General features: G+C 31.5%; 1 protein-coding gene across 9 annotated transcripts in view; it reads right to left on the bottom strand.

Annotated features, from left to right (window-relative positions):
• LOC111302774 (callose synthase 3-like) overlaps window positions 1-12910 on the bottom strand; it is a 36142-nt gene extending 23232 nt beyond the window's left edge. For 2 of the 9 annotated variants that reach the window (XM_089742837.1, XM_089742843.1), the window contains exons 1-10: window positions 11572-11783; window positions 11005-11235; window positions 9991-10091; window positions 8060-8184; window positions 7850-7943; window positions 7581-7691; window positions 7372-7488; window positions 7123-7215; window positions 998-1089; window positions 542-668 (exon numbers count right to left, since the gene is read on the bottom strand). In XM_089742837.1, coding sequence (XP_089598963.1) covers window positions 542-668; window positions 998-1089; window positions 7123-7215; window positions 7372-7488; window positions 7581-7691; window positions 7850-7943; window positions 8060-8184; window positions 9991-10091; window positions 11005-11191 — 1047 coding nt within the window. In that variant the 5' untranslated portion in view covers window positions 11192-11235; window positions 11572-11783. Of the gene's footprint in view, window positions 1-541; window positions 669-997; window positions 1090-7122; window positions 7216-7371; window positions 7489-7580; window positions 7692-7849; window positions 7944-8059; window positions 8185-9990; window positions 10092-11004; window positions 11236-11571; window positions 11784-11816; window positions 11861-12530 lie in introns of those variants that run through there. The other 7 variants (XM_022898592.2, XM_089742842.1, XM_089742839.1 and 4 more) reach the window with 5 other exon arrangements.
• Window positions 12911-16760: the final 3850 nt, after the last annotated feature.

Raw genomic sequence — 16760 nt, 5'->3', positions numbered from 1 at the left:
TCTGGAAACTTGAATGAAGCACGATGACATGACCAATTTTACAAATATATCAATGATCAGCAATCGTCATTCAAACTAACAGCCATTGACGCACATGCAATTAACGAACCCCAAATGCATATGACCTTTTGGCTACAATGAACTCACATTTCACCATTCTCTAACATTGCCCATTAAGTTTGACAACCTCTTCTGAAAAGCAAAAAGAACAATGTGATATTATCGGAGGATCTATTCTAATTTAACAACTAGACTTCAGGACACCCATGAAGATATTCAATGGGATAATGTCCATTTCTACAAGACAAGATTCTCACAAATAAAATACAGAAAGACTCGCCGAACAAATTTCTTCCAATAAATTGCTAAATTTTGCTGTTATGAGTCAATCTAAATAATGCCAATAATACTGGAAAAAGAGGGTTGGTTCAAAACAAGTGGCTACTATTTCCATACACATTATCCAGAAGCCTGTTACCATTTGGCTAAAAGCCTAAAAGTGTTAGGCATATTTATGGGAAGAGAAGTTTTCAGAACATACATGATGATAGATGTAGCAAAGGCATTCTGGCATGAACCTCAAGTTTGAAGCTTCACCCCATATTAAAAGATATAGACCCATGTATAATAATTTTCGCTGTTGCACTTCCTGCTGAATGTTTGGCAACCTGCAGATTTAATTATCAAGTAGAATTATGACAGAATAAATATGGGAAATATATTCCTTAGAACATGACTGTAGTTCAACATCTTGAAAGACTAGGAGTAAAAAAAAAAAATAGGAAAGATATGTAAGAAGCACCCTACATGCATCCTTCCCAAAAGTTACGGAATGTTCACCTTGCTATGTTGAAACATTTACATTCATGTTGATATTAACTTAGTTCATGGTATATATTTCTCTTAAAATATATCCTAGAAGCAGCATAAAACAGCTTCCATTGCAGTTAAATAGTCCAGAAAAATTTTACTGCTTAATAATAGCATAGCATCTCACCAAAGACTACTTTTCCGATCCAAGTACTTGCACCACTTTTTGTAGTTCTTAAAAAGTTTCTTCATCACTTCTGTCAGTGCATGGTCATCCAACTGTGCCAAGAAAAAAATTGTCACACAATTTTTATCCATATAAACTTTGAGACAATCAAGGTTACTTGATTAAAAACAGGTCAATTTTTAAGTAAAGATCCTATATGTTAGTCCAGAACTCGCCCCCCCCTCCCCCCCCCCCCCCCCAAAAAAAAAGGAAATATAAAAAGCACCCAATTCAAGCAATAGAAGAAAAGATAATTGTTTATGCCACAATCACCCGGCACAATCCAATTGTTAAACTTTAGAGGTTTTTGAAACCCTAAACAATTTGGCAATAAGTAAAGAGGACCAATCTAAACATAAGGCCACAAAAATCTCTAACTTTAACCAGAATGGGATAATACCATTCAACACTCCCTTCATGTGTAGGCACAATAATAACTAAAATAAACAAGTCTAGCAATATACAAGGCTTGTAAGCCAAACAACCTACTGTGGGAAAACACTTATTTACAGCAGGTTGTAATCTTGTAATCTGTATATTTATATTTATATCTCTAGAATTAAGTATTTGTATCCCTAGAATTAAGGAAGATTTAGTTTCCTAGTTTAACCCCTAGTTAGTTGTATATAAACCTAAGATTCTTGTATAATTGTACATAAGCAGTTTTCCAATATACATTCAGTTTTCACACTGATTTATTTCTTAGTGTTTCCACACGATATCAGAGCTTTAGGCTCTTCTTGGGAAGAAAAATTTTCAGCCTTCATTGCTGACTTTTTTAGCCCTTCATTGCCGACTTTTTTAGCCCTTCATTGCCGACTTTTTTAGGCCTTCATTGCCGAATCCTGTTTAGGCCTTCATTGTCGAACCCTTTCAAAGAAAGATATCACTATCACCTAATTTAAGGAAATGTTAACTGAAAAAATCACTGAAGTACTACAGATGTCTCAGAAACAAGGAGAGTTCAACAGGGAAAAGATTGAAAAGCTGAGAAACTTATTGAAAATCCTTGAAAAGCCTACTATGGTATGTTCTTTGGGTAAAGTTTCTAGTTCAAGTAAAGCTTCCGGTTCTCATGGATTAAATGTCTCGGCTAAGCCTATTACGAGTTCTTGGGTGATTGACTCAAGAGCCATAGACCACATGACACATTCCCCACAAAAGTTTAGTATATATAACCTGTGTGCTAGTAATAAGAAAATTGTTGTTGCTGATGGTTCACTTACCACAGTGGCAGGATTAGGAGATGTTCAAGTTAATCTCTCGTTTGTTCTCAAAAATGTTCTTCATGTTCCTGGATTGTCTACTAATCTGATATCTATACAAAAACTTACCAGAGATATGAATTGCAAAGTAACTTTTTATCCCTCTTATTGTGAATTTCAGGACCAGAGTTCGGGGAAGATGATTGGACTTGCTAAGGAGAAGGATGGACTATACTATCTTAAGACATCAAATAACACAAGTAGTATCAAAAATAGTTTACCTTTGTCATTTCTTTCTGAAAAATCTTCCAATAAAGACAAAATCTGGCTTTATCATTTTCGTCTTGGACATCTTTCTTTTGGAACCTTGAGAGACATGTTTCCTTCTTTGTTCAAAGAATTAAATGTTGAAGATTTTCATTGTGATATTTGCGAATTTGCAAAACATAGACGTATGTCTTTTCCAATCAGTAACAAAAGAAGTTCTACTCCCTTTTACTTGATTCATAGTGACATTTGGGGTCCCTCTACAATTCCTAATATTTCTGGTGTGAGATGGTTTGTTTCATTCATAGATGATTGTACTAGGGTCTCTTGGGTTTTTTTTACTTAAATCCAAATCAGATGTGAATAGTGTGTTTTTAAGCTTCCAAAACATGATCCAAAATCAATTTGAATTAAGAATCAAGAGATTTAGGTCTAATAATGCAAGAGACTACTTCAACCAGAGTCTATCCACCTATTTCCAAAAAGAGGGGATTATCCATAAGTCATCTTGTGTTAATACTCCACAGCAGAATGGAGTGGCAGAGAGAAAAAACAGCCATTTATTAGCCACAACCCGAGCCTTTCTTTAAGCAAATGTACCTAAATCATATTGGGGGAAAGCTGTTCTCACTGCCACACACATTATAAATAGGTTACCTTCAAGAGTTTTGGGATTTAAAACTCCTATGGAACTACTCTCACAATTTTATCCCAACCTCAATACCACAAACAATCTCACACCTAGGATATTTGGTTGTACATCATTTGTTCATGTTCACACTCATAACAGGGGAAAGTTGGATCCAAGAGCATTAAGTGTATTTTTGTGGGGTATTCTTCAACTCAAAAAGGATATAAGTGCTATCATCCTCCTATCAAAAAATTGTGTCTGCAGATGTCACTTTTGAAGAAAATAAACCATTTTTTACTCAACCTTATCTTCAGAGAGAGACTTCATTCATGGAAGATAAGGATAAAAGCTTCTTTTTGCTTGATTTGCCCCCTTCTTCAACATTTACACCCATTAATTCTTATGAGTCGAAACCTGTTTCTGCTGAACCCAAGTCAAACATTGAATTTGAGTCTGAACCCATACCAAATACGGAAGATGTGATAAAAGATAATATTGTTCTTGATTCTATGAAGGAATTACAGGTGTACTCAAGAAGGAAAGTTCCAGATCCTGGACCAGTGCCAGTCCAAGAACCTGATCCTAACTCTGGAAATGAGGTAACTACAGTTTTTGACTCTGTTTCTCAAAATGAGCATGAATCTCCTAACACTATAACTAGTGATTATGATTTGCCTATTGCCATTAGGAAAAGAACCAGAGAATGTACCAAGCATCCACTATACCCAATATCTAATTTTGTGTCATTTGAAAAATTCTCACCATTCCACAAAAATTTTCTTGTGAGCCTAAACACTATTTCTATTCCAACTACATTATCCAAGGCATTATCAAGTGAGAAATGGAGGCAAGCCATGAAAAAAGAAATGGAGGCCTCAGAGAAAAATCAGACATGGGAACTGGTAGAGTTCCCTAAAGAAAAAAATCCAGTGGGGTGTAAATGAGTTTTCACTATAAAATACAAGGCAGATGGTACTGTTGAAAGGTATAAAACCAGGTTAGTGGCTAAGAGCTACACTCAGACCTATGGAGTGGATTACCAGGAAACCTTTGCTCCAGTTGCCAAGATGAATACAGTGAGGATTTTGCTATCATTGGCTGCAAATTACAATTGGCAGCTTCAACAATTTGATGTAAAGAATGCTTTTTTACATGGTGATTTGGAAGAAAAATATATATGAAGGTTCCACCGGGATTTGGAGGTCATCTAGAAGCAAACAAAGTGTGCAGGCTAAAAAAGGCTTTATATGGCCTTAAACAGTCTCCTAGAGCTTGGTTCAGGAGATTTGCCAAAGTGATGCTAGCAATGAGATATAAACAAAGTCAAGGAGATCACACATTGTTTATCAAGCACTCTGATTTAGGGAGAGTCACAGTTCTATTAGTGTATGTTGATATATTGTAACTGGAGATGATGAAAAAGAGAGAGAATCTCTAAAACAATGTTTGGCTAGAGAATTTGAGATAAAAGAGCTTGGGAGATTGAAGTACTTCCTAGGAATTGAAGTAGCTCACTCACGACATAGTATTTTTATCTCACAACAGAAATATGTGATGGATCTTCTGAAGGAAACTGGGAAGCTTGCATGTAAACCTGCAAATACCCCTATAGATCCTAATCATAAAATTGGAGAAGCTAATGAAGATGCTGTTGTAAATAGAGAGATGTACCAAAGATTAGTTGGAAGACTCATTTATCTCTCACATACTAGACTTGATATAGCATATGCTATGAGTGTGGTAAGTCAATTTATGCATAGTCCTAAAGAAGTGCACCTACAGGCTGTCTACCGTATATTGCACTATTTGAAGGCCAATCCTGGGAGAGGTATCTTATTCAAAAAAGATTCGGGTTAGTTCTAGAAACATATACAGATGCTGATTATGCAGGTTCAATAACTGATAGAAGATCTACCTCAGGCTACTGCACTTTCTTAGGTGGTAATCTTGTGACTTGAAGGATTAAAAAACAGATGGTGGTGGCAAGATCAAGTGCTGAAGCAGAGTTCAGAGCAATGGCTCAAGGAATTTGTGAACTACTATGGTTAAAGATTATCCTAGAAAACTTGAAGATCAAGTGGGATGGACCAATGAGACTCTACTGTGATAACAAGTCTGCAATAAGCATTGCACACAATCCTGTGCAACATGACAGAACAAAACACATTAAAGTAGACAGGCATTTCATAAAGGAGAAACTAGACAGTGGGTTGATTTGTACACCTTATGTATCAACCAAGGGTCAACTTGCAGATGTGTTGACTAAAGGTCTCAACAGTGCAACATTTCAAGAAATTATTTCCAAGCTAGGAATGGAAAACACCTATTCACCAGCTTGAGGGGAAGTGTGGGAAAACACTTATTTACAGCTGGTTGTAATCTTGTAATCTGTATATTTATATTTGTATCTCTAAAATTAAGTATTTGTATCCCTAGAATTAAGGAAGATTTAGTTTCCTAGTTTAACCCCTAGTTAGTTGTATATAAACCTAAGATTCTTGTATAGTTGTACATAAGCAGTTTTCCAATATACATTCAGTTTTCACACTGATTTATTTCTTAGTGTTTCCACACATACACATTGGGCATTTATTTGTAAGCCACATGTTAAGCCACCCACTTGTGTCAATTGTTAATGTTACACATGAAGAGTGTTAAATGATATTATCTCCTATTGTGTAAGTTCAGAATTTGTTGTCGCCTTGTATTTAAATTGGATCTTTCCACTTATAGCCAAATGGTTATAGTAGGATGCTTAACAAGGTAAAGCTCAAGTTCATTACCACATTTATTAAGCTGTTTGTTGCCTCCAATTTGTTTAGTCTTTGTTCATATGGTTTCCTGTTTGGGATACTTACAAGTGCTCTAATATTGAAATTTCATGGCAATAAGGACAATTTTTTGTGAATTGTGGTCAATTTGGGTAGAATTGTATGATAGAGACTAGCATTGATGTGTAATTGTTGAGGTCAATTATATTATACATATATAAGGTTATTGAGTTCAGTTTGGATGGTCGCACCACCACAAGAAAGAAGCGTTAGGGCATGTTTGATAAAGATTGGAAAATTAAAATTTTCAATAAATTAAAATTTTCAATAAATTAATTTCCTAAATAAGATCGATAACTCATTTTTAGATATCACTTAATGAAAATTTTACAAAGAAAAAGTGTAGAGAATCTTTAGTAGCTAAAAGCAAATTAATGTATCAAGTTAATTTTATTCAAGGAAATTTTCATAATTTAATTACATTAATATTATATTTTTTTCCCTTTTAACCATGTATTCTTTCCTTTTAAACTTTTATCAATGCAAAATAGTTAGAAAATTATACCTCTTTTACAAAAGATTAAATAGAAAATGTACTTTACATTTAATTTTCAATAGCATACAAAAAAATTTCCATATCATAAATCCAATACTTTCAATTTTTCAAAACAAGAATTTCACCACTTAATTTTTCAATATTGAATTTTTTTTCAATTTACACAACACCTTAGCGAGTAACAATTGCAGTCAAAAAAAGGAGAAACCACCATTCATGGCTTAGTAGTGCCAGGACTGACACTACACAAGGACTTTAATAGAGATCTATACAATTGGGAAAGTATTTTAAATAACGAAAAAAAATTGAGAAAGAAGAATAATATACTTTTGTTGGTTAATATGGTCCATTTTCCAACACATCAGCATATTTAACTGAATAACATGTCCAACCAACAGATAAAAAAAAAAAAAGCAAACATTCGTACACATAGAACTAAATGACCTTCTGGTTATTCATCGACTCAATAGCAGTATAACACTAATTTACCCAAGTAAAAGTTTAGGGTCAAATGCAAACTTCGGATAAAAATTCATGGATTAAATGGGCCATATATAGGAGGAAAAAGGGATAAAAGTAACCAACACTATTCTAATATTTGTCCTAGAAAGTCCATGCTCACAGAGAAAAATATATATCTAGTTGACGAAGCATACCTTGGGTTGTTGATCAGGCTTTGGAAATCGCCGTATGTGAACATTTGCAAGCAATAAGATCAGATGTTCCCTTTGATTTGCTACATTATCTTTCTGAAGAGATAACAACTAAGAAATGAGTATGGGTCCAAAAAACATATTGTACTGGATCTTAACAATGTTTTACCAGCAGATTTCAAATAGTGGCAAGGGAGCACACAACACTAAAATCTATTGTAAAAGAGTAATTCTAGTTAGTTTATTTTTCACCTGAAACCCAAACATTTCCTGAAGCCAATCTAGAATGTCTTCATCTTTCTTTCTCTTGTGATCTTTGGGCCATGGAAGGCCCCTGGTGTTACGAAGTGCATAAACTGCTGCTTTGATCTACAGTTAAGGTAAATAACAATATGTAATCAAAAGAAGGTAAAAGTAAATTGAAAGTACAGCATATCAGACAAGATACAACTTCAAAATACCTCAGGATATCGCATAATAGCCTGGTTTGCACTATCAGGATCAAGAGGAAGGATATTGTAAGGGACCAAGATCTGTGTCTGTTCTGCAACTTTATCTTGAGCTTCCAAAATCTGCACAAACCTTAATAATTATCACATCCTTCACAGACAAAAATTGAAATTAGAAGTTCATGATTTCCTGGTAAAATATCTTATCCAGCTAAAGATCTCAACAACAAACAAGGCACCATCAAAAAGGATCAAAGGTCAAGATATATAAATAGTTTTACCTCACGGTCAACTTCAATAGATTGTGTCAAATTAACAGCCTTTAAAACCTCAAAGAGAACATTCGCGGTCTGGTATGCTTTTGTAAGTTGCGCCCTACATGGGAACAGAAAATTTACAATCAAACAAAGAACTATAAATAGCAATTTCCACAATAATTATCCAAATAACTTAAAATATTTAAAATATCACCATGCAATCTGAGGACTCACCGATCAGCTTTATCAGCAGCATTTGTCAACGCCTCAATGTATTTTTTGTAATAGTGTTGATAAAAACTTTGCATTTCACGGGCATCACTTTTCTTAACCCTTCCCTGTAGAGTTGGATCATTCTCCTGTAATAACAAGATCATCGTGAGACCAAATAAATATGGATGTAAAGAACTAGAAGCATAACTACATGCAAATGAAGGTATGTAGACACTATACCAATTTTACATTAGGTGCACTTTAGTCTTTAGCCATGAAAAATTCTGTTTCCAGATGAAATTCTACTTACTGACAAGGACTCCACATCAGATCTGTTTGGCAGGATCTACAATATCGGAAACTGGCAATCCTAGGAAAGCTATATCATGAACTATTATTAGCATGCATTGCACACTTCTATCCATGAACAATTAAATTATGAGAAACTCATCTTATTTATATTCAACCACCTCTCTAACAAGTTCATGCTTCTGTAATCTGTCTAGGAAAGATTAATGTCTAAGAAACTCATCAACCTGACTCATTCAACCATATTTCTAACCAGTTTATAAACCCAAAGAGCAGGGCTTTTAACTATACCTGTGACTAAAATCTAATATTTTTGATTGTCCGATTCAGTAACTTCTAAGGACATTGTAAGACCAAACAAAATAATATGCTTTCCTTCGGCCATTAACACAAGTATCACATAAATTAATAAGAACATTCTCGTCCAGAATATTTTCTAAACAAATATTTCTTGCCTTTTTCTAAATCCCAGGGCAATCACAGGCAACTTGTCATGCACAGTCAATGTCCATTTGGGACAGGCAAGGGCCATGTCACAAATCACTGTCGGAGATATAAACACACTTGGGGATATGAATCACAATGCATCCAAAGTAAAATTATGTAACACCTAATGTAAGTTTTCATACCGCAACAACAAACTAAGCCTTATTGTGGAAAAACTAAGAAATAAATCAGTGTGGAAACTGAATGTATATTGAAAAACTGCTCATATATAATTATACAAGAATCTTAGGTTTATATACAACTAACTAGGGGTTAAACTAGGAAACTAAATCTTCCTAAAAAACTAATCCTATAATTGAGGGATTGTCTAGCCTAATTTTTTGTCCTTAATTCTAGGGATACAAATACTTAATTCTAGAGATACAAATATAAATATACAGATTACAAGATTATAACCAGCTATAAATAAGTGTTTTCCCACACTTACATCCCATAACTCTCGGATCGACTGTACGAAAGGCCAAAAAAAGGAATCATGTTGAATCGTAGTTTTGACTCTAACGTAAGTTTTCAAAAAAACTGAGCATAAAATTTCCTTATGCAAAAAGGACAAACAAGTTAGCATGAAATAAACATATCCAATTTATAAAAAATGAAAGGAGAGGAACAATTATTTAGAGTTGAGCTGACAATTCTTATATAAGTGAAATTGAACAAGCACATAAGCTCATTATCAGTTAGACAAATTTGTGAAAATCCCTTTGGCATGCATGGATTTCCAAAAGAGAAATGAGCTGAAGGAATGATAACTCATACTCTTAAGAAAGTAGACAATAATGGAAAGCATCACACAACTTTCTACCAATTTCCAAAGTTTTAAATAGCCACTATCACCAAAAAGAAAATAGTAATTAAAAAGGGTGAAAACCCAGTTTCCTTCTTTGTTTTTCCGCTTTCTCTTTTGTATTAAGTATCTTAATTTCAGTATGGCAACTCTACCACAAAAGGTTCCACAAAATATAAATTTTTGAAAAGTCAAAAAATAAATAATTCATTATTTGTCCATGGATCATTAAGCCCCAATGCATATAAATCACACTACTCTACCCAAATCAAACATCATTTCTATATTTCAAAGGCAATAAAAATATATTCTAAGCAAATTCTTTAGATGAGAAGAAAACAACAATACTCACTCTTTCAAGACGCTGAAGGAGTGCAGTTTTAAATTGGCGAACACCACGTCCACTGGAAGTGGGATCCAGCCTGTGAGCTTTCTCAAATGCATAGAATCGACCTACAAAGAAAATCACAAGTAATAAATTCTACTTGAGACTGCAGATAATATGACAGAAAAACACTGCAAGTAACCATAAAGCAAGAAGCAGATCAAGAGCAAAAATGAAATGAAAAAAGTGATACCAAGATGTTCGAGGTTGAATAAAGACAGATAAACAAACATGCCCATGCATGTGGAAAATATGTCACAGAACAGAAAATGTAGAATTTGAAATATCAATCCATGAAAAACCAAATTAGCAGGGATGCAAACATTCACTAAATCACTGCACTGAGAAAAGAATGGTACACATACGTAAACAATACCATTTCTTGACCATCTGGGCAAAATAATTTCAACACTAGAAAATGCCACAAACAGTTATTGGTTCAGAATTTCAATCCTTGCTACTAATTATTTTATAAAAAATTACAGGGAAGAAAATGCATTATCTTATTGAGATACCTCTTAGTAACTCAACAATAGGAAACCACATAATACACCATTTTTAAAGCGATATATAGTTGGCAAAATCCAAGAGCTAGCTACGCATATGTTTCTAACTTGAGTAAGTATCTTTAACAAAAAAAAATGAGATGCAAATAAAACTACAAAATAATTAACTCAGTGAAGTAGACAACAGTGTCCACCAACAGGTCAAGGGTGACAAGCGTAAGTATATTTTCACCCACAAGTGCAAACAACAGAATGTGTATCCAGCAGTACACAATGTACATAAGGAATCAGAAAAGCTGGTTAGATTTCTTGCGATTCTGAACTGCTATAGGTTATACACTTATCACACCAGAATAAGGCTAACTCATAGTAACAGCTAGAAAACATAAATGAAAATAATAGTGCAAATAATGGCATTAAAACACAAAGTAAATCCATAACCATATAAAGTTTCATAACTAAGGCAGAAACTTACAGAGGTAAGCCACCCTTGGGTTGCTTGATTCGACCTCGTTGGCAACACGGAGAATGGGTGCAATCTCGCTAAGAGAAGATGGCACCACCTCACTGTCAAAAGCTGTCTCTCCTAAATTACCAGCAGTCTGTGTCCTTGTGATCGGCCTCATCGGCTGCGATTGATCTGAACCCCTGCTCGAGGACATTTTTGCTGTCCCCTTCCACCCAAAATCTCAAAACACTCACTTCCCTGCAAGAAACATAAGCATTCTTATGTTTTAGAAAAATACAAAATCAAAAGCAAAATTGGACCCCTAGCTCAACTTAATAATATATGATAAACACCCAGAAAGCAAAAACAAAAAAAAAAAAAAAGCAAAAAGTGAAATTTTCAGAAACCAACAAAGCGAAAGAAAGTAAAATTAGCATTCAAATGAGAAGAAAAAGGCTCTCAAAAGCACCAAAAGAAACTGTAGAATTTAACTTAAAACAAAGATCTTCAAGCACAGTAAAACCCTAATCAAACATCAAAAAAAGCACTCCAAAAAATTTTTTTTTAAAAAGTAAAGAAAAGAAAGTGATGTACCAGGTGACTAAGAAGATTTTAAGCTACTAAATCATCAGCAAAAACATGAAAATATCAAACATTAAAACAAAAAAGGCAATGTGAAGAGAAAATATGAGAGATTTCGAGAGCTAACAGAGAAAAACAGACAAAGAGGGAAAGAGTGAGACAAAAGGGCAGCTACTTCAAGCTACTTAGCATCAAAGAAAGGCAGCAAAACTAAGAGTGAAACTAAGAAAAAAGAGAGGTACAGCTATGGACTTAACATTCTTATCTTTTTCTTTTCTTAACTGCTATTGATGGAGTGGATTGGGTGGGCAGAGAATGAGGCTTAAGTTTTACTAAATTTACGAACTTGCCACTGTTTGGTTTAGACCTTTTTCTCTTTATTTTTTATTCAATTAAAATACACCAATTTTACTACTATTATATTTGTCATGCAAAACATAAAAGAAAAATCTTTGTTCCGTTATATCATCTATATGAAAAAAATTTACTTCATTAAAGTTTAAAAGATTTAGATTTGAATTCAAGTTGATAACTTGAACAAACATTCTTAACATTTATTTTAATGATACAAGTAATGTAAATATGTAAAATATGTAATTAAACATTACAATAATACTTATATTTTTAATATATTTATAAAAATCCTAAAAATATATAAATTACTGCGTAAATTAGAGTTCAACTCAATGATAAATAAATTTCTTTTTTTTTCAACCACAAATAATACGACCATTTGAAGCTCTTATTGGGTGGGGTAATTATGTCAAAATGGGCTAGCTACACATGGCAGTAGGGACAGGCATGAAAAATAAAAGAAAATCAAGTGTATTTACGGTAGGTGGTTTCGAATTTAAAAAAAAACTAAAGATTCTTTATGATCGAAAGTAAAGTTATCGGAAAAATAGCAGTCGCCGTTTTCAATAAATGAAAGGACCAATCTACCCTCAGTAAATTCATTAGCTTAACCGTACCTGACGGGTGTTAGTGTTACACTAACAAAATTAGACGTCGCCGAGGTCTGTGCTGTAAATTAACCTCGTTGTTTGGAAGCGATGAAAGCTGGGTTGGGTGGGGGTAAATTAGAGGTTTAATGAACAAATAGGGGTAAAAAAGACAGTTCAAAGATCTGATCCTATGGTTGAAGTGCAGATAAATGTTGGTTTGCCTTGTCCTAACTCGGAAATTCCCAGGTCGCTTTTTTGCAGTAGGAGTCCACAATCGCGCATGACAAGAGTCCGCCGTCCCAAAGGACCCTTGACGGTGACGTGGCATGCGTCAATTCAACGCCAAGTCTCTGTCTCACCTAATCGTCTTTAAGAAATTAATATCTTTTTACAAAGAGATAACTATTATTTATTCTACCTATATATTGGCACTTCTTTTAAACTACTTAAATTAAATTATTTTAAATGAATAATATTGTAGTAGATCTCACATTCTTGCTCGTGTAGGATTTTTTCTCTAAGTATTTGCTTCATAAATAATCTTAATCTTAATGAGAAGAAGATCCTTAAATTCCATTTCCAGGGAAGATTGTCAAATTTTTGGACTTTCAGAACCAAGAAAGACATTTCTTCATTTATGTTGAAATTTTAGTTGCTTTGGTATTAGGTTGCGTGTATAAATTAAGCACATTTGATTTAGATTGAAGCATTTTCTATCATTTGCTGTATTTCGATAATCATAATAATGCATGAAAAAATCAAAGGCAATTTCTATACGACTCTTTAAAGAATTGAAAAGAACACTGTTTTGGTATGGATAGATTAGTCACCTCATTAGCTACTGACTAAACTTTAAGGTGTCATTTGCTACTATTTTTATTGTGTTTAAATTTTTTTTATTTTTTTTATTTTTTATTTTTTTACTTAAATAATTAGATTTTATGTTGACAAAATATCACACGACATATGTTATCTTAACTGTCATTAATCCCAAAAAAATTTATCATTTTTTACACTGGTCGTAAATGATAACATTTTGAAAATTGGCTAACTAAAGTAATCAATTACATTTTTTGCACTTGTCTACGTATAAATTACATAATTGAGACTTATTTGAGTATAATATAAGAATACGAGCTTATCTAATACTAAAAAAGTTTATAGGCTTATTCAATATTCTAAACTTAAATTACAACATATATTTTTATTTCAATTTTTTAATTTTCTGTGTGGACGTTTCTTTTTTCTCTCCTTAGATTTATGTAGCAAAAGCTAAAATAACTATTAAGTAGTATAAATTATATTTTTTTATGAAAAATTTATGATTCTTTTTATTTCCAATTGTTATTACTCTCTTAGTTTCCAAATGTTTGTTTTTATTTGACTTTTATAAAAATTAAATGGGTTTGTCTATCAATCAAGTCGTGCTGAATTTATATTAGACTAAGGCAAAATATTAATAAGTTTTAGGTTTATTCAGAGTTGATCTATCCTGAAATATTAGTTTTATTTTGCTTTTCAAATTAGATCTTAAGGAGTGTTTGGTTTGCAAAATTATATATTTTGAAAAAAAAATATAATTTTCGAGAAAATACAATACCCAAAGTTTTTTTTATTTTTAAGATATTTCATTTTTAGATTTATTCATTTGGTTGAAGGAATCTACATATATTAAATCTTAAATAATTACTATAATTTCGTTGGAATAATAACTATAATCTTTTATTTTTATAAGATGATTATTAAAGATATTTTAGACCAAAAATACCTTTAATAACCGTATTAAAAATTTTTTCAAGATTATTCAATGTATATTTTGGCAAAACAATGCTTTGAGTAATCACATCATAAAAATATATAAGAGGATTATTGAAGATATTTTTTTACTAGAAATGCCATTAATAATCCAATTAAAAAAAATTGTGAGATTATTCAAAGCATTTTTGATGAAAAATGTCTTGAGTAATTACATCATAAAAATTTATGAGAAGATTATTGAATATATTATTAAAGGCATTTTTTGCAAAAAAACACCTTCAATTACCCCATAAAAAATTTTTTTGGAATTATTCAAGACCCTTTTGGTAAAAAACGCTTTAAGTAATTACATCATAAAAACTTATGAAGGGATTATTAAAGGTATTTTTGACCAAAAACTCCTTTAATAACCCTATTAAAAAAAATTTCAAGATTATTCAAAGTATTTTTGTTTAAAAATGCATTGAGTGATTACCTTAAAAATTTATGAGGAGATTATTAAATGTTTTTTTGGCTGAAAATGCCTTCAAAAACTCCATTAAATTTTTTTTCATGATTATTCAAGGCTTAAGCAATCACCTCATAAATTTTTATGAATGGATTATTAAGGCGTTTTTGGTCAAAATGCATTCAATAACCGCATTAAAAAAATTTTTTGGGATTATTCATTGCAAAAAAATGTATTTTTTGCTAAAAACGCTTTCAATAATCCCTTGCATTTTCAGACATGCTTTTCAACAGTTATTTCAGGCATTTTTATTCAAGTCAAATTTGAAAATAATGGTACTTTCTTTCCCGGAATCTTAGAATACCACAGGGAGAAGTGAATTTTTTATTTCGAGACTTTGGGGACTGTTGAAAATATGTCAAATTTTTTTGAAATCAAATAACATTGAACCAAACGTTGAAATCAAATACTCAACAATAGTATTATGAGGAAAAATATGTAAATTCTTGTGAGCCAAACAAGTTATACAAGTTCGCCCATTTTTCAATCATTTTCAAATAAAAAAATAAAAATAAATTTTATAGTAAATATTAATTGTGATAAAAATAATTAATTAATAAAATAAAACCTAAAAACTATTTGTCAATTTAATTTGATATTTAGGTTGGAATTGAATATATGTAGACATAGTGTATTAATGTGTATAGATATATTATTTATTTATTTATTTTTATGTAATATAATTTTAAATATAAAATATCTAAAAATAATTATCGAGTTGGACCTGACCTGAGCCTTGAATATTATACTCAAGGCCCGATTAGTTTTTTAAACGGGTTTCAAATTCATGTCCAAGCGCTTTTAAATTTTGGATGGATAGTCTGATCCTTGATTAAGTCTAAAATTCAGATAAAACTTTTGATTTTAGCATAATTTATATTAAAAATTTTAAAATTTTAAAATTTTTAATATTGATCTTAATGCTTTTTAATATATAAAGTAAAAAAAAATGAAAAATAAAATTCTAATATAAAAACTATTAGGTTTTTAAACAACTAAAAAAAAGAATTATGAAAACAAAAAATAAAGCACAAAAATATAAATATGAATTTGTTATTGATGTTTTCTTTATATGCTTTTTTATTAAGATCCATTGTCAAAAACATCATGTTAACGTTTCTCTTATAGTTTCAAATTTTGCATTTATCTCCTATTTTCAATTAATCTTGTTTGATCAAAAACACTTTCATTAAATATTTTAACATGCCAAACATCATGCTGGCTAATCGTGATGTAAAATTGACCAAGGCTTGATTTAGATCTCACAAAATCATCAATGAGGTAAGATTTGTTTATTTTTCTTAGTTCAAACACATTATTTTATTGTTTGGATACAACCTCTGAGGTACGATTAACTTTAGTGAACAAAGCTCCAGTGAAAATTATATAATCTCATCACAACTTTTTTCTAATTTTACCATTATGATTCTTTTCCTTTTTAATTTTTGCCTTATAAGTTGTAAGTCTTATTTTTTGTTTTTATATTTTGAATTTTTATATAAAAATATTAAAATAATTTTGTTAATTTGATATAATAAAAATAAATTAATATTTGGTCAAAAAATAAATTAATTAATAAATGTTATAAATAACATTAAATTATACATATAAAAATAATTTATCAACACTTTTAAAGTAAAATCCTTAATGATCATTTTTCATTCTCACTTCATCACATTGCTACTTTTGCATCTAAATATATATTCTATTAATCTCACTGTTATAATAATTAATCTCATCTCTACCACTATTCATTCTCACCTAAACTAATTTTACTGCTCATCCAAATGGAGCCCAAGTTAATTGGTTCCATATAGTTGCTCATGAGGTGTTCACAAAGTTGGTTACTACTAATATTTTGTTAATTATGGTGATTGATGTTTATGTGGTGTTATTATAAATATTTTATTTAAAATATAAATTTAAAATAAAAAATATTTTTATTATTTAAGAAATAGTAAATGATTTTTGTGGTAAAAGAAATTTATGTT

The sequence above is a fragment of the Durio zibethinus genome, chromosome 13, assembly GCF_047325235.1.
Source record: "Durio zibethinus cultivar Kanyao isolate XHJ-2024 chromosome 13, ASM4732523v1, whole genome shotgun sequence".
Lineage (NCBI taxonomy): Eukaryota > Viridiplantae > Streptophyta > Magnoliopsida > Malvales > Malvaceae > Durio > Durio zibethinus.
The sequence above is the reverse complement of the archived record's forward strand: the minus strand, read 5'-3'. Positions and strand labels throughout refer to the sequence as shown.